This window comes from Poecilia formosa, unplaced genomic scaffold, assembly GCF_000485575.1.
Source record: "Poecilia formosa unplaced genomic scaffold, Poecilia_formosa-5.1.2 Scaffold17, whole genome shotgun sequence".
In the NCBI taxonomy this organism is placed as follows: Eukaryota; Metazoa; Chordata; class Actinopteri; order Cyprinodontiformes; family Poeciliidae; genus Poecilia; species Poecilia formosa.
In genome coordinates this window covers 111,893-134,370 of record NW_006799956.1, presented here as the reverse complement: position 1 = coordinate 134,370, position 22,478 = coordinate 111,893, and the positions used below count along the sequence as shown (strand labels likewise).

The window sequence follows — 22,478 nt, the reverse complement described above, 5'->3', positions numbered from 1 at the left end:
TCTGGTGATTTTACTACAGAGACGGAGGGCTGTCAGTAGTCTGAAGAGGTCCAGCGTCTCACAGAGACCATTTGTGGACTTCCACAAGGACGAGAAAATTATGGACCTGCCCTTAATTATTAAACAAGTGTGTCAGCAGCTTGGCCTGATGGATGGAGGTAATGCAAAGAGGAAGTGGGGCAGGGAGCAGGCCGTAGGGACGGAGGGCGTAGCAAGGAGAGGGGGTTTCGGACCTCAGGGTACGGTAGCTTTAGACGCCGGAGATTTGGGATGAAGCGCTGGAGATCCAATAGTGCTGTCAAAGCTATTCTGGGCGTTATTAACATTCAGAAGCCGCTTGTAGCTTGTTGGAGATTAGGACTAATGTGCACCGGCAACTCTGCATTTTGTTTCACAGAGCTATAAAGTCACGACCAGAGGACACTTGTGATTCGATATAGAATAATCATATGATACTGTGCATGCACAGCTGATTGGGTCGCAGCGAAAAAAGCCTCCTGAGTGGCATTTTGGATGACATCAACAGGAATGGCGTGGCACTTCTGTATAAAGGATATGGGATGAGAATCTGTCTTCAGGGAAATCGATCTGGGAATATCAAGAAGCCTGACTCAGGCAAACTGACCATTCTTTATGTGTGTGTGTGTGCGTCTGTACAAGTGTGTAAAGGTGAAAGCAAATGAAAATGGACAGTGAGTCAGAGAGGTGATCTGCACATGCAGGCATGGAAAATTTTCACTGTGTGCCTTGATTCCTTAAACACTCCTACCCGACAGCTGATAGGAAACTTTTCATTAAAAAACAACAAAAAAAATGTCAGAGAAGTTTTGAGACAGGCTAAGATTAAGGTTTTGAAATGGTCCTAACTTCAGTGCTGTTAAAAACTGTGCTTAAATGCTGCGTCCATGCAGCGAAATCAGCCAACTGAAATGAACCACGAGCTTACTTACTTATCGCTACAGAGACATATGTGGTTTCTCTGCAACTAGTTAAAAGGCATTAATCTAACTCTAAACTTAGTGCAAACCAGACCTGAGTTTACTAAGCGCCGATATGTTTTGTTCTTCTCTGAACAATTCGCTCCTTGAAAGAAAAAATAAATCTCTGACATTTAAAAAACTTTCTCAGAGAACAAACAAGAGCCTCGGTCAACAGCAGTTTTCAAAGCAGCAAAAAAACCAAAACAAAAAACAGCAGAAAAAAAAATAAAAAATGATGACCACAAAGAACATTTTGCTATCCAGCATCGCAGGTGACTCTGTGACGCCAGCTGCACAAACCCATGATCACACAGGACCAGCCTCATCCGGATTATCGTGTTGTTTTAATCATTTCCGTTTATTGCCGTCTGTGGGCCAAACGAGTGAGATTTTAGTTTCCTCCTGCAGATCAAGCACAGTGTCGTCTAAAAGCATCCACACCACCTGAGCTCTTGAAATGACAAACGTCAGTTCACCTCATTGGGATTATAAGTGATGCAAACCAACACAAGTCAGTGAAAATAAGGGAGGCATGATTTATATATATATTTACAAATAAAAATCTGAACATGTTATTTGATTTCACTCCTACTCTGGTGTAAATAATTGTTTCAGACATCACTTAATTAGTAAATTATTATTTAGTTTTTATTAGAAACTGTGGAGTGCTCACTACTTTTACAAATTTAGAACATGCTTAGAAAGTCCAGACAATACTTACTTATGTCCGTCTAGCAACCCGGATCAGGAGTGTCTAGTTGATATACTTCAGATCAATATTGTTAGATTCTCTTTCTTCTTTTGCTCTTTCCATTGGTTTGTCATTTTGTTTGTATTTCCTTTTCATTCATGTAAAGCACTTTGAATTGCCTCGTTGCTGAAAACGTGCTATATCAATAAAATTACCGTACCTAAATATAATGCATTTGGAAATCCTGTAAAAATAACTGTTTTGTTGAGAAAAAAAAATTTAAAATAAAAAATAAAGCTATGCAGAAGGGCACAGCAAACATTTAGAACAAATGGATCAAATGAGACTCAAACTCAACTACGTGTGCAGAACCCCACTGTAAAACATGGTGGTGGCAGCATCATGCTGTGGGGATGCTGAGTTGTTGGGAAGTGTTGATTGGGGAGATAAATTTGAAATGATTTAGAGCAAAGCATGTCGCTGCGTTAGAATGAAAACTAGGCTTCACTTTTATTACACTCAACAATTATTCACTGCTTTGTGTTGGCAAAGGGAGGAAATACGCTGAGGTTTCTTGTTGTGGTGTGACAAACATGAAAACGCTTCAGCATCTTATGTTCACAATTTAATGACAGCTTAGAGTAACAAAAATAAACGCTTACTTATCACCTCATCAGGTCTACATGATGCTGTTGTTGTGGACGTCGCTGCTCACAGAAGCTTTTCCTTGGATTTGGCATCTTCTGCTCGTCAGGTTTTCTCTGGGTGCTTCAGTTTTCCCACCACCAACCTGGAAACTCATATATCCTTTTGTTGCAGAACGAAAGTTAGTGAACATGTGTCTGTTAGTCTGGGCTGAACTGGGGACATGTCCTGAATATGTAGCCTGCTACTGGGAGGAGCTCCAGAAGAAAATGAATGCAAAAATGTGTAATTTTTTTTTCTTAAAGAGGCAGTATTATGTGTTTTCCAGGCACACAGTGCCATTTTTATAGCATAATCATGTAACTATATTATCTTCAGTTAATTTAACGCCCTGAAATTGGGACTCTGTCTCTTTAAAAACTCCTGCTCTTTCTGAAACTCCGCCTTCATTAAGTCATCACAACATGGCTCCTCTATTAACCCTTTAACAACGTTTTAATCAGCGTTGCACAGAGAAGCTGTTCCTGTGATGATCTCAGCAGAGGCGCTGTGTTTGCTAATTGCTGCTGGCTAGTCTCGAGGAGCTGAGTGCGGGAGGGCTGCTCTGCTAGAAGCTTGCAAACTTCGGCTTCGAGGAGGAGGGACTGTGCCTCGAAGGCGGCGCTAGGTCCACGCAGGCGTTTAGCACAGCTGACTGGTTGCCATGGGGAGATTACAGGACTTCTCAAACATGCATGAGAGAATCACACCAGGTGTGTCTTTGGTGAGGGAATAACATTATAACATGATGTAAAGCTCATAAAAGTAAATTTCACATAATGCTGCCCCTGTGACGTGATGCGGATAGTTTTAAAAACGCTCAGATAGATGAACTGCTGCAAAAAAAAAAGGGACATTTTTTATCTAACGAAGTTAATTAGCGATAGACTGAATATAAACAGAAAGCCTCGGTATCGTTTTGAAAGGCTTTAAAACAGATCGGCTCCAACAGACGCAGGAGAAAAATATCAGAACTCCATGTTCTTTGCTACGCCGTCTCATGGAAAATCTGAATCTGGAAGATGGCAAGTAGGTGCTGAAATCACTCAATAGATGTAAAGTGAGGAAGAGAGTGGGATATAAACAGAGTTAGAGTAACAGAGAGAGCGCTGGTGCAAGAAGAGTGGGCCCAGCGCCAACCTACCCCACCCTTACTGCTGCTGCTGCCTGCAGAGAGAGGAGTGCTGCATTTCCTGAGGGCAATGCAGAGGAAGGGGGAAGAGGTTCGCTTCTGTTCAGGTCACCACACTCTATAAAACAAACAAAAGCAGCCACCTGAGAAGGACAGAGGCAAGCGACTGGTTTCCATTTCCTCGTTTTGCAAAAAGACATGACAGGGGTTTTAGTGAAACTGATTTAGAAAAATAGACAGGACTCACCTGAGCTAAATGGATCCAGGGCTTAACATGAATGGTGATTTTTTTTTTTCAATATATATGTATACTGATGAGGGCAAGAGGTGATTTTTCATTTAATCGTCTTGGTAACAGATGTTACATTTTTACAGTGTCTTAACCAAACAAACTAAAATAGCTTCCTTTCCATTACTAGAAAGTTTTATTTTTTGTTAAAAATATCATTTATCTTTTGTATGTGAAGGTGAAAAAACAAAAAACAAAACACAATTTCATCTCAAGAGCGTTGAGCTAAAAGTGACCCATTTGGAGCAGAGTTTACATCCCCATAAGTGCAAGTTAAAGATGACATTTTTACCTTAAATAAATCAAGTATTCACAGAAAAGACCAACGTAGAGCTGTTTGTTTTGTCAGTGAGTAAGAACAGAAACACATGGCCGAGGCTGTATCATGCTGTGGGACTGCTTTCATCATATTACTAAGGAACTTTAAGCATCAAAGGGATACATACTTTTTTTTAAAAAAATACAGAGAATTAGAACAAATTCAATGTCACAAAACAGTCAGAGCAAAAATGTCTTTCTTTATATCCTGATATCCTCACAATAAAAGTCAACAACAAAGAAAGAATTATTGCAGTTATTGAAAATCGGTGAAGACAAGTGAGAACTGCCACCTGAAAATATGACATCTGTGTGTTTAAAAGAGCTTGTTAAGGACTGACAGATAGAAGATGTTTATCTGGCAACAAAAAACATATTGCGGTACTTTTTAATATACATTTCTTTCTGTAAATTTTTGGGGGAGTGATTGCCGTTCAGTCGGCCAACCACAGTCTGATCAAACATTGAAATCTATAATATTAAACAGTTTCACTGTCACAGGAGACCTTCGTTGAGCTTGTGCTGTTTTCCTGGCCGATCAATCTGTTACTGGACTTGAGTTGCACAAGTCTAAGTTGCCAAATGCACCAGCTGTCGGTCGCTTCAATCTACGTTCACAAGAATCGGAGGAAACGTTTGAATTTTAAAGACATTTGACTAAAAACATTGAACATGGAGTGTTTCTGTGCTACCTCTGGTCTTGCAGTTGTTTGGAAATGAAGTCATTAAGTCCTGAGATAGGCTCTAAAATAATAATTACAGCATTGTATCCAACAAGTATCAACATACCTTTACTGAACATTGCAACATCAGTTTCAACCCCAACTTTCCTTGCTACTTTCTATGTATCTGTTATTGCAACGCTGCCACCTGAGCTAAATGGTTACTGAAGAAACACATCAGGCACAAAATCTGTGGTCCAACGGCCATTAACACTACCGCCATGTAAAATCTGCATGCATGGCGCGTTGAATTTCACTTCCGACCAAATATCGTCTTTGAGTGGATAATTTAATGTCGAGAAGAAACGATGCCAAACAAAATACATTCGCGATTGTTTCTTCTCAGAGTAAAACCGTTGCGACTGAGAAAGCTCAAAACGTTGTGCGCTTGCTTTTTAGGTAAGACGCTGCAGTGAAAGGAAACATTAGTGTCTAATAAAGTATAAGACAAATGTTTGGTGCCAGTAAAGTTGTTGTCAGAGAGAACCTGCTGTTGTCATCAGTGTGGGTTCTCCCATGGGAAGGCTACCGGAGGAAATACTGCTCGGCCCTCCAGCTGAAAACAAAAAGAGGGAACCGTGACTCTGTGTTGAACACAAAACGTTTTTTGGGGGGGTTTTTTGTAATGGCTTACCGGTTCCCCTACATTAATTTCTCTCTCTCTCTCTGTGTGTGTGTGTGTATAATTATTACCTTTTTTTATGCCAATAAAATTGCAATATTTGCTCTCAACAAGTAGATGTCAAAAATAACATTTTTGCTGCAGCAGCATCCAAGATTTCAGATGCTGCTCTTTTTTATTATTATTATTATTATTAACTTTTACTACACCAGGGCAGAGGCAGAAACTCTGAAGGCGTCAGAGGTGAGTCGACTTGCAAAAGGCGACAGAGGCAAGTGATCCCCTCCTGGGACGGGACGATTAGAGTGAAACTATTACCTTAGTCACATCAATCATCGCTAATGGCTCCTAGGAGAGAGAACCGTAGTAGAGGGACGCCGACACTTCTGCAGAACTGCAGCATATTCTTGCTGCCATGGCGTTGCGCAGAGAGAGACGCGCACAACATGGTGGCGACCTGAAGTTTACATTCGCTCATCATCAGCTCAGAGGTAATATTAATGGTAGTTTTTCGTGATCATATAATCACACCACATGCTTTAGCCAATTAAAAATCTGCTTTATCTGTTCCAACACACTTTTTGATTTGCACGTGGGATGATGACACCCAAATGTGTCAAAGGTCAGACCCAAACTCTTAAACTTAGATGATAGAAGTGTGTCAGGATGTTTTGGAGCTATGAGGAAGAATCAGGCAGGGATTCAACTGGAAAATACTGAAACACCACAGCCACTTTCCATACACGCACAGAGAGTAAGAGAGGGCGCCAACCTGAAGAGAAGCATGCTTTTTTTTTTTTCTTCTTCTTCTTTTCAAAATGAACACCTGCAAGTATAAAGGCAGAAACAACAGCCTTTATCGAATAAGTGTTAAAGGAGGTTGAGAGTGATCACCATTTGACCTCAGGAGCGAGTGTGAGGGTAGCAACAGTCAGACGTAGCGGTGGCAGCATCAGGCTGAGGGGTCTGCTTTGCTGCCAGCGTCTCCCGCAAGAAATGAAAACAAGTCAAACATCTCAAAAGCTGAAAGTGAGCAGTCTAGACAGAAAGGTGAACTTTATACTTGCTTTTAGGGGTGAACTAACGATTTCTTGAATTTGAAAACACTTCTTTGATTGTATCATTTGCCTTAATGAGCAAAACGGGGTTAACTTTTGTAATTGATTCCTTTTCCTATTCCAGAGATGAATCGTAAAAGCAACACAAAACTTTAGACTTTAAGACTTAAACTTGTTCTATCTCTTCCCCCCTCTGCCCCCCCAAATGAAGGCCTTAAAGAAAATCAGCAACAGATTAAATGTTTGAACTTGCTCGTTCCAGTGCGCCATGAAATCGAAACGGTTGAAAAGCGAAAGGTTAAACTTACTATGACCTCCGTGCCGATGATGAGCGTACGCAGGCTTCTGACCCTGGACTGGATCCCCTCCCCCCGCCCAGCCCCCTCCAACCAAGCCCCAAGCAGAAATGATCGAAGCCTACACGAGCTGATCCTTAAAAATTTATTTAGGTTAATGGAAGATGTAGTCAGAGGTGGTATAAGAAACAGAAACCAAAGAACTCAGAAACATAAAACCCTTGCATAGATCACAGACCATGCCTTTTGTCATCATCTGACAAGCTGAACACATTCCAGCATAATCCTTGGTAAACACAACATGACAATGACGGCTGGATCAAATAACACAGTTAAGAGTTTGGTTCGCTTTGTGGATGGAGAGAGGAGCAGAATGCTTCGACAGTCCTTCGGCGCTGCGCTCCTTGAGAAAGCAGCTAAATGTGCGATCGGGACAGAAAACACAGATTCGTAGCCATCATACTTTCGTAAAACAAACAGGAAGTCCTGGAGCAAGGTACACAACACCCCAACAAATCCATCCAGTTCAGTGTTTCTACAGCAGGCGAAAAAATAAAAATAAAGAAAGAAAGCAGTCCAGCATCAACACTTTTGAAAACCCAGAATGCCCTGAAATCTGAACAGAGGATTGTGTGTTTCACACAATGTGTTTCCCCCCCACCTCCCCAACACAACACACTCACAATACAGTCTGACTGAGATAACAGTGGACAATGTGTCACATTGAAGAGCTGTTAAGAGTCTAAGAAACTAGCCCTTGTTGTCCTTGCTCACATTCAGCACCGACCTGCACGTCAATCCCCACATCGGGACGCCAAGCTCCGTCAGTCCCGGCGCTAAGGTGCTTTTTCAGAAATCACAACAGCTTTCACTACTGAGCTTGGTTGCAGATGAAAGCAAGGGTTTCTTTTTTTAAAAAAAAAAAACGATGCAACTGTGTCGTAGTTAAATCCGCAGCTTGAAAGGTAAAGCTCATGCAGTCTTCCATCGCCCATGCAGTTGTTTTTTTTTGTTTGTTTGTTTGTTTTGTTTTTGTTTTTGGGATGTTTTTTGCATTTAGTAGGTTTTTGTAGAGATACGTTACAGCAGGAGTAGAGTTTGGTAAAAAAAATAACATGAACAGCAGGAGTGATTTCATTTATTTCCCGTTTGTTTGTTTCTTCGTTTTTGATTCTAGGTTAAGAAAAATCATCTGTGCCTTCATAACCGTCTGCATCGTCGGATGTACAGGAAGTGATCGTCGTACAGTGATTTTTTTATTTAACATGGCTTGCTGGAGGAACACATTCTTTTTTTCTTTTTTTTTCCCAATATATAAGGCTTGTTTGTCCTAAATCAGTCATGTTACAGTGCCACCATACACAAAACAATTAAAAGAAAAAGAAAAAACCTGAAAATAACGCATCTTACTTCTTTTTCTAATAATTTCAGTACGTGTTGGTTACTTTTCTCTAAATTGTTAGCATCACAAAAGCTTTATTTTTTTCTCTTTCTTTTTTGTTTCTTTGTTCAATTCGGCTATATTTAGTTCTGATTACATTTGTTTGCAGAAGCATAATATCAAACACACACATGTTCAGGCACCTTCTCTTATTTTCACACCATAAACAACCTCAAGAACTTTACTCTGAGTGCATTATTGGCTCTTCCTTGCAGGTTTGACCGAGCCATTTAGCAATTTTTATTTATTCCTCTCTCTCTCTTTTTTCTGCTTCAATGAAGCCCTGTATGCTTTTCTCTAAATAAAATAATAGTTACTACATCTGAGGACAAAAGTCACCCGGTCGGTACCAAGTTGTGGTAACAGATTGGTACAGTCTTTAACATGAACAGGTTATATGTTGTCCTATTGCTCGTTAGGATGCAGTTTTCATTGGGTAACTGAATGCATAGCACCATCTGTATATGTCCTCTCTGCTAGAAAGATCATCAGTATTTTCTTCATCGCTGCGTTTTTTCTCTTACCCCCCACCCCCCCGTGAAAAATGTGATGACAGCAAACAGTTTCTTTGCAGCTGCATTTGAGGCTGATATAATTTCCTTGTATATTCTATGTTATTCGGTATATACGTCATCCTAATCTACAAAGAAAAGACAAATTGTTTTTTTGTTTTTTTCAGTTTTAAACTTGTAATAAGTAGGACTTTTCACTTTGCCTGAGGAGGATGCTCTTCAAAAGTACAGTACAAAGATCTGTTTCAAACAAAACAACAGTTTCCTTACACCGAGCAACCTTCCTGCTTCCAAAAAGAAGGAAAAAAAAGGCATTTAAATTGTAATTCGTTGCTTTTCTGCTTCAGGTTGTGTTGTGGGAACAACGCAACAGTGGTAGTCTTGTACTAGCACCACAAAGGATGGCCACTGCACCAGCAGAAACAGCTAAGACATTCGAGTAGCACTGCAGTGCAGCTTTTTTTTCTTTTTTCTTTTTTTTTCCCAAGGATCTTTGTCGGGAAAGTGTTAAATAAGAAGAAGGAGCGTTACAGTACAGTACAGTACAGCACGGAGTCTTACTACTACATGGATGAACTCCTCCCAGTATGGAGAGCAGACTGGTGTACAGTAGCTGGACAGAGTTTCAAGTACATTTTGTACCAAATCTGCTTTGCTGTTCTCCTGTGAGCTAGCACTGTGACAGAACAAATCAAAACCGATATTTTTAGGGGGTGGGGGAGTTTCTCTCTTTTTCAGCAATGGAAGGAAGCGGTTGTGCAAAAGAGATGGATCTCATTCTTTTTTTCTTTTTTTTTTTTTGCTGTGCATTACAATGCCCCACGACCGCTGCTGCAATATGACAGCTCTCAGCTTTTCTTTTACACAAAACACACTCAGCTGTTTCCTCCTGTGACGACACTTCACTTTGACATGGCACTGTTTCAAAGACAACTTACGCTTACAACAGTCAGCGGAGAGAGAGTCACGCCGTCTCTTAACGAACTCCACACAAACGAACGGGCTGATTGTGCGCAGCTTTAAGTGAAAAAAAAAAAAAAAAAAAAAGGAGCAGGATTGCAACACCCTACTTTTCCCATACATGTAAGTGCTTGTGTAAAGGCTTTGCTTTGGGACTCTCACATTCAGTATTGCATGACTGCAGTTTACACTTAAGGTTCTATTTTCTGTTATCTAACTATATATATATATATATATATATATATATTTTGTAAGTGTATGTGCATGTGTAGGTATAGGTATTGGAAGCCCTGCATTGAAGCCTTCAGCTCCGCAAGTTTGCAATGACCTCGCTGAGGTAGAAACCCTGAAAGGATGCATGGTGCACAAAGAAGTAAAACAGGAGTGGATGAAGACTCTTTCTTCTTTTTTTCTTTTTTTTTTTTTGAATGAATATGGTAAACATGCAGAGAACAATCCATTGCTGCTTAATGGCATCATTAAACGCATGCCAGCACGAACATTTGGTTGTGCACGTACCACAGTCACCTTGCTGTGTGAGCCTTACTTCATCCAGCATTCGCTAACATCACACAACGACAGTGTTTGACACTGATATACACCGGATCTACCCAAAAAAAACACCGTTTGCACACTGAGGCACTTTCACTGATCCTGTTGGTGGAAGGGATAAAAGGCACTGGAAACTAATCTCAGAATACGTCTATGAAACATGATTCTTTTCTGTGGACTCGCTTTGTTGTTTTTTTTTTTTTTTTTTTTCTACTCTTTTTTGTTGTTGAAGGGAGGAAAAAAAAAAGAAATGACTGAAAATATATATAAACTGTTTTTGTTCTCAAAGAAGGTCCATGCACTCCTCTATTGACTAATACTGTAATTGGTGCTTATAATGATTATATGCATTTTCCAATATTACTTAGTAACTTTCTTCGTCTACTTTTAAATGAGAAACTCCGCAGCCTAAAAGTTGGATTTCTGTAAATCTGATCACAATTCAGAAAGACCCAGATTTTTCGATTCCTTCAGTTTCCCCTGACGACAGGGGAACCGCGAAATGCATGAACCGCAACAAGCCGTATACATCATGCTGTATACATCGTACATTAAATATACCAGGATACAGAAGTACCTTAGTGGTTAGGCCATAATGCAAGTTACTTTTTTTTTCATGCTATGATCTCATTTATGTACTGTTCCCTTAAGAGTTAACATTCAGTTTCTATGCTTCTAAATGATTAGCAGTTAAAAAGAAAAAAGAACTCAACCAGTGCACTCTGTATGGCAACATAGGGAAGAAGTGGGAAATGGAGGCAGACATCCAAAAGAACATCCTTTCCCCTACTTTGTGACATTATGCCTCATGCATGCCGGTATCAAATGGAAAGTCTCTAAAATCATGCTCGCATGAAGCTCACTTTTACAAGTTGTGCTGTGATGCATCTAAAGGGCATGGCATCGGATCACTTGGTGATAACACAATTACGGCAGCTGCTGCGTGAACAGCAGCATTGCAGATGTCCGTGAAGCAAGCAGTTCACCATCTGTTTACATCCAAAAACAAGAGAGAAGAGCAGTCTTCCTACTATAAGGTGCTTTGCTGAGTAGCAGATCCTTTGCAGGGGGAGAAGGGGAAAGGGGTTGTGGGAGCGGGGAGGCGAAGGGTTTGGGGGGGGGTGGGGGGGTCATCTACCTTCTTGGCGGAAACCACCTGGCTTAGAGGCTTGAATGTCTGCAGTCATTTCTGGTGCATTGTGCAGCTTGCTGATCAGTTATCTGTAGTGCATGCATAAGATTTTTAGTTATCACACCGTCATCTGACAAGACAAGGTGTGCTCTGTGTCCTCTAAGGAGCTGTGTATATGTGTAGTAATCAATGTTTTTTTAACATTATAGTTATTGGATCAGTAAAATTAATTATTCTATCTACATCAGTATATACTGTAACAACTGTGTTTCTTTTTCTTTTCTTTTCTTTTTTTTTCAGCTGAGGATAGTTGTAGGCCTAATGCCGGTAGAGCGCTCTGGGAGCTAAATTAAGCATTCCTATCAGATGGTCTACTCCCCGTGTGACACGAACGACCGAGAGTTCCTAGCTGATGCCTAAACATCTGTGAGCAGCTTGCTTTTGTTCACACAGTTCTGAGTGGCGATAGTGCAATTTCCAGTTCTAAGGTTCGCCTCCCTAAAGTTGTCGATGCTATTGTTGATGTCTCCGTCAATCTCCATGTACTCTGACTTGCTGACGGTGGAGGAGCTACGGCGGCTGGAGTTGGTTTCGGACGGGATGTTGGGGTTGCTGACATTGAGAAGCTGGGCCTGCTCCTCTCCCTCCGTCTCTCTGTGGTAGAAGTAGTTGAAGTTGGATACAATGACAGGCACTGGGAGGGCAATTGTTAAGACTCCAGCGATCGCGCACAGAGATCCGACAATCTTGCCCCCGATAGTGACTGGGACCATGTCCCCGTAACCCACAGTTGTCATGGACACGACGGCCCACCAGAAGGCGTCCGGGATGCTGCTGAATTGAGAATCCGGCTCCTCGGCTTCGGCGAAGTAGACGGCGCTGGAGAATAGGATGACTCCAATGAACAGGAAGAAGATCAGCAATCCCAGCTCTCGCATGCTGGCCTTAAGGGTCTGCCCCAGGATCTGAAGTCCCTTGGAGTGTCTCGACAGCTTGAAGATCCGAAACACCCTGACCAGACGGATCACCCTGAGAATGGCCAGAGAAGTCGCTTGCTCCCCCACCCCTTCGTTTTCTGGGTCTTCTGCCAACTCGGTGCCGAGTGTAATGAAATAAGGGATAATGGCCACAATGTCAATCGTGTTCATCATGTTCTTGAAGAAGGCCGGTTTGCTGGGGCATGCCATGAAGCGCACTATCAACTCAAACGAAAACCAGATGATACAGAGAGTCTCAATGACAAAAAAGGGGTCAGTAAGAATATTTGGTTTGTAGCGTATTGTAATGTTCCCGAATGTCTCGATTCGACCCATCGGGTCTTCTTTTAGCTGTGGTAGAGTCTCCAAACAAAATATGACAATGGAAATGAGGATCACCATCACAGACACAATGGCGATCCCTCTTGCGGTGCCTGAGCTTTCTGGATGCTCAAAAAGAAGCCAGATCTGACGCTGGAACTCCTTCTCAGGCAGCGGACGCTCTTCCTCTCGGATGAAGCCCTCATCCTCACGAAACCTCTCCATCGCGTCCACTCCCAGCTCATAAAATTTGATTTCTTCTGAGAACATATCCAAGGGCACGTTTACCGGCCTTCTTAGCCGGCCCCCTGACTGGTAGTAGTATAAGATTGCATCGAAGCTGGGCCGGTTCCTGTCAAAGAAGTACTCGTTTCTCAGGGGATCAAAGTACCGCATCCGCTTTTTGGGGTTACCAAGCAAAGTCTCTGGGAACTGTGACAGAGTTTTCAGCTGCGTCTCGAACCGGAGGCCAGCTATGTTGATGACCACCCTCTCGCAACACTCGTGGTCATTGTGATCCGGGGGGTAGGTGTCCTGAGGGTGTCCCGGGACGGCTGAGGTCTCGTCCATGTTGTCCCCCGCTACAACGGTCATTTTCGGGGGGAAAGAGGTGGAGGAGGACGCGGCGGAGCAAGAGACGGAGCAGGAATCGTGGAGGGGTGTCGGTTAGTCTGACTGGCCGGGCATTCACGGTTGGGAGAAATATTTCCACTCCTCAGCTTCCCACACCCCACAGATCGTTGGAGGCGTCCCCAGTTGCGAGTGGGGGGGGCGGTTGGCTGCTTTGCCTCAGTGCGGCTCCACTGCGGCTCTCGCTGACTTGACCATTGCAGCTCCCCAGTGCATGTGAAGCAGTCGCTGCTGCTGCTTCTGTCAACCAAAGAGAGAAGGAGGGAGGGATGGAGGGAGGGACGGAGGGGATAATGGAATCAAACAGCCGAGATATTTTGCTGGCTCAGCACTTTCTGCAGTTTATTTATTTATTTATTTATTTAGTCATCTTCTTCCCTGGGGGCTGTAATTAGAGCAGTTAGTAATGATGGCAAACACATCTCATTCAACAAGAATTTCTCAATCCTGTTTCAAAGAGGGGAAAAACATTTTTAGCTCTATGTGCAACTTCGGAGTGTCTGTCCTTCGATTCTCTAAGGTTTTCAAGCCAAGACAAAAAAACTCCTTGTTGTTGTTTTGGTTGGAGAGGTAGCATTGTCCTCATGTCACATCATGTCTCTGCAAAAATGTTTGTCTTAGCTTGTCTTAAGGCAGCAATTTATGCTCTGCCACACTCACCAGTCTGAGTTAGACTGTGACGCATAGCCTTTTCTTTTTCTTTTTTTTTTGTACAGTTTCTGCATGCCTTTAACCCTACAAAGCTAGTGGCAATTTGCAAATGGATAAAGCAAGGGGCACAGCACTGCAGCAGTGTGTTAGTCTTGCAGGGTTGGGGGGGTTTGGGAAACAAAACAGCTCTAAAGCTCTACATAAACTTTGGTATTCAGTTTAAGAGGCTTACCGTGGTTTGATCTTGAGAGGTCCTGAACAGCTTCGAGCAGAATCATCCAACAGCAGAGCAGCAGCAGCAGCAGCAGAAGACGCTTTTAAGGTGTGAAACTTTTAAGTTGCACCCGGGAGTGCGCGTCATCTAAGCTGCACTCTTAAAATAAGACGAGTCGAAGAGGAAAGATGTGTAATTTAAAGACCAGAGGCGGTGGAAAAAATGTAAAAAAATAAAAATAAAAAAATAAAAGAGCGAAAAGAGGGGAACTGCTATGCTGCAAAGCTCCAAGGTTGCTTTGGCAGCGGCACGGTGGTGAGCAGAGCAAACAGCATATGAGCAAACCGCAGGAGGAGATGTTGCGCTGCAGTTCGGAGAGAGATGCATTAAGGGGCAATAAGCGAGCTCTTGGCATTCCCAGACATCCCTGCATCAGCAGAAATCTGCCACAAGACGAGATGACGGGCAGGATGTGCTCCGGCGCAGGACGGTGAACACGATTTTTTTTTTTTATTTTTTTAAGAAAGGAATAAAAAACACACACACAATTAAAAATTAGAGCTGAGAAACAGACGAGCGCGGCATCGACGTCCGCACGGTTTCTCAGCAATGTCAAGCATGTTTGGCTTGATCATTTAACATGCAAGTACAAGAGGAAGCAAGGGGGTGAGGGGGTGGGGGTGAGGGAAGGAGGAAGGAGGGGAGGAGTTGGAGGGTTTCGACGCAATGCAGACCGGCTCCACTAAAGGACGCCGCCAGAAGTTCTCCACACAGCACAAAAACAGGAGCGCCTGTGTGCCAGCACTGCAGACTGCAAGCACACACAGATCATCGCAAAAGTCTCGGAAGTATGACAGCTCGGATTTAGATCTGTGCTCGGAGAAAGCTGGTCAGAAGGAATAAAACGTCCTGATTGGCTGTGCCGATGTTGCAGCTGACATTCATACATAGTTGTTGTTTTAGTTGATGCTGACTGAAGCATAGCAGTGTTTGTTTGTTTGTTTGTTTGTTTGTTTGTTTGTTTTTAAACGAAAGAACATTGTTGCATTTCTCGTGAAGAGATAAAGAAAAACGCTCTGCAGAGGACACAAGACTTTCAGCACCACGGAGAGCGAAAATCATGGCTGCTGCTCAGAAAATCAAAAAATGTTCCCCAGATAAATCTGACTCAAAACTTTCTAAACGAAGCTGTAAAACAAACAAACAAACAAAAAATCCAGCCTCAAACTTTAGATCATTTTGCTAAAATATGTCCACTTGACACTATATGACGTCACACTGAGGGCTTTTTTAAAAATTATTATTATTAAAGTAATGCAAATCAAATGATTCCTCTTTTGTTTTTTTTCTATCATTTGACACCAACGATGTTACAAACATTTACTTTATACAGATGCATCTCAGTCAGTTTGAGCAGCATCAAAACGTTAATTTATTTCAGTAATTGAGACCAAAAGTAATTTTTATCTTTTAAATCGATTTACACAACTTGATATTTTCTATTCACTTATTTAATTTCACAGAGGCTCGAGACTTACAGCTAACCCACAATTCAGCTTCTCAGAAAGTTATTGAATAAAGCCAATAAAAGTATCTTCAATGCAGAAATATTTGGTGTGAGTCACTCAATAACAGGGAAAACTGTGGCACTTCTTAACCTTAGTGCTCTTTTCATATTAAGTGTATTTTGCATTTATTTTGGAGATCAAAGTACTTCACTGCAGGTGAAGAATGGAGAGGAACAAAATTCAAATTGGTTGAGGTCCAGCGGGGAGTTTCTGCTGGTTTAGTGAGTCATGTCATCTGCTGCTGGTTCGTTTCCACAGGCCCAAAGTCAGCTCAGTCATCAGGCAGGAAATTAATGACAAGTCCTTTTTATGATTTATGGAGATAGATTTTTTTTTTTTTTCCAGCAGAACTTGAACCGACCCAAACTGCAGGAAGTACCAACATCTGCTTTAACCAGGAATTCACTGAGGTTGATTGTCCCAAAAACTGACCTGACAGCATAGAGAATGCGCAGAGAAGACGAGAGACACCAGGGCCAACAGCAAAGACAAACTGAAGTTCACTATTAAAGTGAGCTGGGCTTCTAGAACATATCAGATTTTGTAAATTGTAAGTCATAATTATGTGAATGAAGAGAAATATGTCACTTCTTGTAATTAATCTATGTGAGTTTCACTTTCTGTGTTGAATTACTGGAGTAAATGAACCTTTTACAATGTGTTCAAATGGATCTGTATGCCAGGTTCTTGTTCAGACTCTGATGCATCGGTAGAAATAATAAAACTAAGGGTATGATGATATCCTACTCACAGTAATTCCTTTAAAAAAACACATGATATACATTTGAATCTGTGCTTAACTTAGAAAAATATATGTCTTTTATTACATTTAAAAAGTTACAGTGAATGCATGCCATGCATGTTGGCACTGTTTTTTGTTTAGTTTTTTGTTTAAAGCTGGTTGCAAAACAACAAAAACCTACAAAAAATAGAAATAAAAAAAATATCAAGGTATACGTTGCATTGCAAGCATAAGAAAGTGACATTTGAAAATTACAAAAAATAACATTAGAATTTTCATATAAATTAATTTACAATGCCAAAACAACATAGTTTTACTTTACACAAATAATGCACATGATCTTTATGACAACTGACAGGAGCTTTTTTCTTTATGACAACTGACAGGAGCTTTTTTTTTTTTTTCCCATGATCGTCCACTTTAAAGTCTCTGCAGTGCACAAAAGTTCAAATTAAAAAATAAAATCCATGAGATTTCGAAGAGAATGCCACACGTAAATCTTGTCACTGAAGGAAGAAAAAAAGCTTCGTTTAGTCTTCTGTCTCCTGCAAATAAGCAAAAGTTTATTAAATTAACTTTGCATTGATGACAGATAATTTCCAGATCAATGCGGATCGTCTCTAACACAGGCGATTCAATCAGTCAACGCTTCACAGTGCAAAGATGTTCAAGAGTTTGTTCTGCTACTTGCAGATGCATCAATCGGCCACACAGTGGCGCTAAAGCACTACTTATATGAACAGCACTGGTCGGGTTATGGCTGCGCACTGCAAGATCTCTAGCGATATCCATAAAATGTTGGGAAATATCAGTGAAACTCATAACTGATTATACAAAAAAAAAAGTTGACATTTATCTGAAATCATGGCATTTGACAGACAAGATATTTAAAGCTAATTTGATTAATGATAATTTGTATTCTTTTGTTTTCTTTGATTATAAATGTTGGTGTAACACAAGTCAGTGACAGGTCAGGGTTGCAAGCAGTATTTACTTTCATGTCACTGGCTTGATGCTGTAATCGATAAACCAATCTACTGTTTGTTTTGGGGTAAATATGTCCATGTGGCGTTGCAAGGGTTTTATGTTGTCAGCCAGATGCATAAAAAGTTTGGAGAACACTTTAAATAAAAAAAAATGTTTAAAAGTTAAATAAATAATACATTTTCTTAAGGTTGGGTGAATTAGATGTGATGATCGTGCTTCAAAAACATCGTCAGAAAAATTGTAACACTTTCACACCATCCTAAAGTTAGAAGCCTTTGATGCTGCACAGGCGAACACGTGGGAGAATGATGACGCTGGAAGATGTGCAGGGGAAATGACAAACTGTAACCTGCAAGGGAGCTGCAGTCCCATGCAGGCCTCAAACCAATAAGCCGTGAACTCTACAATGCCAGCGTTAGGACACAACACTGGCATTGTAGAGTGTGTGTGTCTGAGTGTGTGTGTGTACCAGGTTTTTATATCCTTATGGGAACCTATTTCTGTCTACAATGTGGGGTTATGGGGACCGTTGCTCCTTGTGGGGACATTTTCTTGGTCCCCATGAGGGAAATTGTTATTTTTGGGTTAGTAGTTAGGTCTGTGATGGTTAGGATTATGGTAAAGGTTATGGTAAGGGTTAAGTTGTAGAAATTAATGGAAGTCAATGTGAAATCCCCACAAGTGATGAAAACACAACTGTGTGTGTATGTGTTTGCCCGTCTGTGTTTCCATGTTTGTGAGTAATGCGCAGCTGAATTCCTTCCTTTAACAAAAATAGTTTTTGCCTAACTTTCAGCAACGGATAATAAGTATTAATGCCATTTTAGCTAGCAGTAATCCATTTTTTATTCGTTTATTTTCCGCTTTTACTTTTCCCCCCGCACTAGTCTGGTTCTCATAATTTGGTTTCGTAAACACTCTTTTCCTTTTTTTTCTTTTCATGTTAATATTTCACGTTGCTGTCTCGAGGAAGGACGGCCACCCTAAAGCCTTGCCCCACCTTGAAACCTTTCTGAACGTCATTCTAACGCCTTAAAATGGCCCGCCTGATACTCAACACTGTAAAATGACACCAGAAAAGCTTAAAGGCACAGACATGACACGCACTATGTGCCAAAAATGGCGCGCTTATTTATATGTGCTGTCATGATGTCATGTAGTTCCTCTAACAATAACCCCACTGTGTGGGAAAGGGGGAGAAGTTACTCGAGCGAGAACGGGTGAGTGTTTTTGTTTTGTTTGTTTTTTTTAAACTTGAATACAATCATTTTAAATGCAGAATGTGAGGTTGGAGAATCGCCACATTTAAAAATTAAGTATTTCTCTTCTGGTCAGACAAGCTTCTATGCATAAGGGAGCAAAAGACAACAATATGAGTCACAATATTTACTTATGTATTTTATTTATATGTTTATTTATACCAGTATTCTCCTTTTTTTGTTTTTAAAGTATTTCTTTCTAAATCTCTTTAACTCATTCATGGCCCCACCATTAAATCACAAACATTTAGGCCAAAAATTACAATTATTATTATTTTTTTTTCCAAAACCATGAAGATGCACCAATAAAAGAGTGCGGTTTCACATTTGCAATATGCTTCAAAACTAGAATTTTTTTGTTGTTTTATATTTGTAATTGACAACAGGCACTATTAGGCTGTCTAAAAAATATTGAGAAGTAAAATAACCTGGTCAACCAACACATGCAGATTACCACCTCTGAACCTGGAAGCAGATGTGATACGGCAGCAGAAGGACATGCTAGGTGTGTTTCCTGTCAGCTGTGAACACGGTAACCGAGGCAACAATTTCCACATGCTCAGGACAATGGGAAAACAATAGATTGGATAAACATTGCCTAGTCTGATGAGTTTTGGTTTCAGCTGCAACAATCAAGACGATTGGGTCAGAATTTGGCACAAACAGAAAGTAACTGTCCATACTGCCTTATGTCAGCTGTTCGGGCTGCTGCTGGTGGCAAAATGTCGCTCTTAGTACAAACTGAGAATAATTTAAAGGCCACAGCCTACCTTAGTATTATTATTACGGAGTTCACCTTGTATCCACTGGCCTCCAGACACACCAGGTAACATCTCTGAGATGCCCAGTCACAAAATCTGCAGCAACTCATGGATGTCCTCATATCAGTAAGGACTAAAATGTCTGAGGAATGTTTTCAACACCTTGTTGAATCTCTAAAAATGAAAGTAGTGCTGAAGGCAAAACTCGCCCAATCGGTGTACCTAATAAAGTGACTGAGTTGAGCTGAGTTTATGCAATATTTCTAAGACATCCTGAACTTTTGTAGACGATTTTAAAGATGCACAAGTGGCTTCACAGTGCATTCTGATTTGCAAACTAAAATACCTAATTGATTCTCTCTTTTTTTTTCTTCCTTTCTATTTTACATCCAAGTAGCTGTAATCTCTTGTAATTTCATAAAGTTGCTCTTTTGTTGATATTTGATTAAGGAAGACAAATGCTGCCACATGCGCCCCAGTAAAACGGATCTGGCAAAGTCTACGTGTTTTCGGAGTCTGTAATGGGAACTCCCACATGAAACTCTCCCTCGGGCCTCATAAAACCTTGGACCGCCGTGCATCATCCCCCCCACCACCACCACCCCAACTAAAACTCACCAGAAACAAAAACTTGTCTTGTTTACACATCCGTCAGCTTTCCTGTGTAAGCCCCCGGCTGAGTCGCGTTTGGATGAGTCAGGACCTCAAGGTCGTCGCTCCCCTGATAGGACTCGGTTTTGGAGAGGGACTGGTTACTTTTTGTGGAATCCGTCTCCCCAAAGGAGCACTGTTGCTCCGGCTGCCCGCAGGTCACATGGATGTACTGCACATTTTCCTCCTCTTCGTTCTCTCTGTGGTAGAAATAATTGAAATTCGATACGATGACGGGAACAGGTAGGGCTATGGTCAGCACTCCGGCGATTGCGCACAGGGAACCAACGAATTTCCCCCCCATGGTGGAGGGATACATGTCTCCGTAGCCCACCGTGGTCATCGTCACCACGGCCCACCAGAACGCGTCCGGTATGCTCGAAAACGTCGACTCGGGGTCCTCCACTTCGGCGAAATACACCGAGCTGGAGAACAAAATAATCCCAATGAGCAGGAAGAATATGAGCAACCCCAGCTCCCTGAGGCTGGCGTGGAGAGTCTGGCCCAGGATCTGCAGGCCTTTGGAGTGTCTGGAGAGCTTGAAGATCCGGAAGACGCGCACCAGCCTGATGACCCTCAGGATGGCCAGGGAGGCCGCCTGCTGACTGCTGCCCTCATGCTCCGCCAGATCCAGGCCCAGGGTGATGAAGTAGGGCGCGATGGCCACCACGTCTATCAGGTTCATGATGTTCTTGAAGAAGGCCGCTTTGCTGGGACAGGACAGGAACCTCATGGTGAACTCAAAGGAGAACCACACGATGCAAAGCGTCTCCACCATGAAGAAGGGATCTGTGAAGGGGCTCGGCGCAGTGCTGTCTGCGCTTCCGTTGGCGTGCTGCTCTGGCTCGGGGGGCACCTCTCTGAACTCCGGTAAAGTCTCCAAGCAGAATATGATGATGGATATCAAAATAACCATAACGGACACGATGGCGATGGACCGCGCGGGTCCCGAGCTCTCCGGGTACTCAAACAGGAGCCAGAGCTGCCGCTGGAACTCGTTGGTCGGCAGCGGCCGCTCCTCCTCTCTCGGCAAGCCCTCGTCGTCTTTGTACAGCTCTATTACTTCCTCCCCGAGTTCGTAAAACTTTAATTCCTCCAGGAAAATGTCCACAGGTACACCCACGGGCCTCCTGAGCCGTCCTCCCGATTGGTAATAATAGAGAATGGCGTCAAAGCTCGGTCTGTTCCTGTCGAAGAAGTACTCGTTCCTCAGCGGGTCGAAGAAGCGCGTCCTTTTGCGCGGATCCCCGAGGAGCGTCCCCGGAAAGCGCGACAGGGTTTTCAGCTGCGTCTCGAAGCGCAGGCCCGATACGTTGATGACCACCCTCTCGCTGCACTCCTGGTCCGCCGGTTCCAAGTCAGCAGCATCTTGTAACAAAAGGGTGACCGTCACAGCCTCTTCTTTATTGTCCTGGGACACCACAGTCATGTTTTGGTTTTGTTGTTGTTGTTGTTGTTTTTACCCCCTCTGAGGGTAAATCCGCCACTCACCTCCCCGGTGCCTGATTTTTATTTTGTCCTCCAAAACCCTATCTCTCCTGCGGGGCCTCCACTGCAAGATAAAATCAGGCTCTCATTTTTTTTACTTTCCTCTCCAATCGACTTGTTTGAGGATATCCAAAAGACGTTGTCTGTTGTTTACTTAAACCGACGTCTTGTCAGATTAGTGCCTTCGAACTGACAACTTTCAATCGTGCACGGAGATCTCCACTTGCATAAGCAGGACCAGAGGCTCCAGATGGGCTATCATATTCACACCGTTTTAAACTCCAGAGCCCTCCCCATGTTGGCGGACCGGGTGACACTTGGTGCTGCTGCTGCTGCTGCTGTCCCTCTCATACTGTCTCATTTCAGAGAATCCATCGGGATGCTTTTTTTTTTCTTTTTTACTGATTACAATTTTCCAAATTATTTTGCGGTTTCTTTACAGGGCCTTGCTTTAAAATCATCTGGTTTACAGTTCCTTGCAAAAGTATTTATATCCATGTATTGTCAAGATACTTCCAAAAAGCAGGAATTATCTTCAGCTTGTTTAACAAACACAAGCTAGAAAATAAAAATCATGAAAAATTAATAAAATCCTGCATGGCTTTTTAAAACGTCATTACAGTTTTTTTTTCTTTTTCCTATTGAAATTTGCAAAATAGCTCAAGCTCAGTCAAATTAGATGGAGAGCCTCTGTAAACATTAATGTTGAAATTTATAGACTCTTGTTAGCTCTGAACTTTGACTAGGCCGTTCTAACATGAGAAAGCACTTTGACCTAAACCATTCCTTCGTACCTGTGTTTAGCATTGTTGGTCTGCTGAAAGGTGAACCTTAGACCCA

General features: G+C 42.1%; 2 protein-coding genes across 3 annotated transcripts; both read right to left on the bottom strand.

Moving 5' to 3' along the window:
- Positions 1–2,701: 2,701 nt before the first annotated feature.
- On the bottom strand, positions 2,702–22,107 carry LOC103134411 (shaker-related potassium channel tsha2-like). 2 transcript variants are annotated; one of them, XM_016668733.1, is made up of 2 exons: positions 20,118–22,107; positions 2,702–3,605 (listed from the first exon to the last, which is right to left on the bottom strand). In XM_016668733.1, the coding sequence occupies exon 1, from the start codon at positions 21,577–21,579 to the stop codon at positions 20,140–20,142; it is 1,440 nt and encodes a 479-aa protein (XP_016524219.1). In that variant the 5' UTR covers positions 21,580–22,107; the 3' UTR covers positions 2,702–3,605; positions 20,118–20,139. The 2 variants fall into 2 exon arrangements, with proteins under 2 accessions (XP_016524219.1, XP_007546702.1); XM_007546640.2 differs by lacking the exon at positions 2,702–3,605 and adding an exon at positions 14,703–17,037.
- On the bottom strand, positions 8,487–14,803 carry LOC103134412 (potassium voltage-gated channel subfamily A member 1-like). The gene is made up of 2 exons (XM_007546641.2): positions 14,201–14,803; positions 8,487–13,557 (listed from the first exon to the last, which is right to left on the bottom strand). The coding sequence occupies exon 2, from the start codon at positions 13,279–13,281 to the stop codon at positions 11,806–11,808; it is 1,476 nt and encodes a 491-aa protein (XP_007546703.1). The 5' UTR covers positions 13,282–13,557; positions 14,201–14,803; the 3' UTR covers positions 8,487–11,805.
- Positions 22,108–22,478: the final 371 nt, after the last annotated feature.

Excerpts from the sequence above, each read along its gene's own strand:
- LOC103134412 (XM_007546641.2), bottom strand. The coding sequence starts at position 13,281 with ATGACCGTTGTAGCGGGGGACAACATGGACGAGACCTCAGCCGTCCCG.
- LOC103134411 (XM_016668733.1), bottom strand. The coding sequence starts at position 21,579 with ATGACTGTGGTGTCCCAGGACAATAAAGAAGAGGCTGTGACGGTCACC.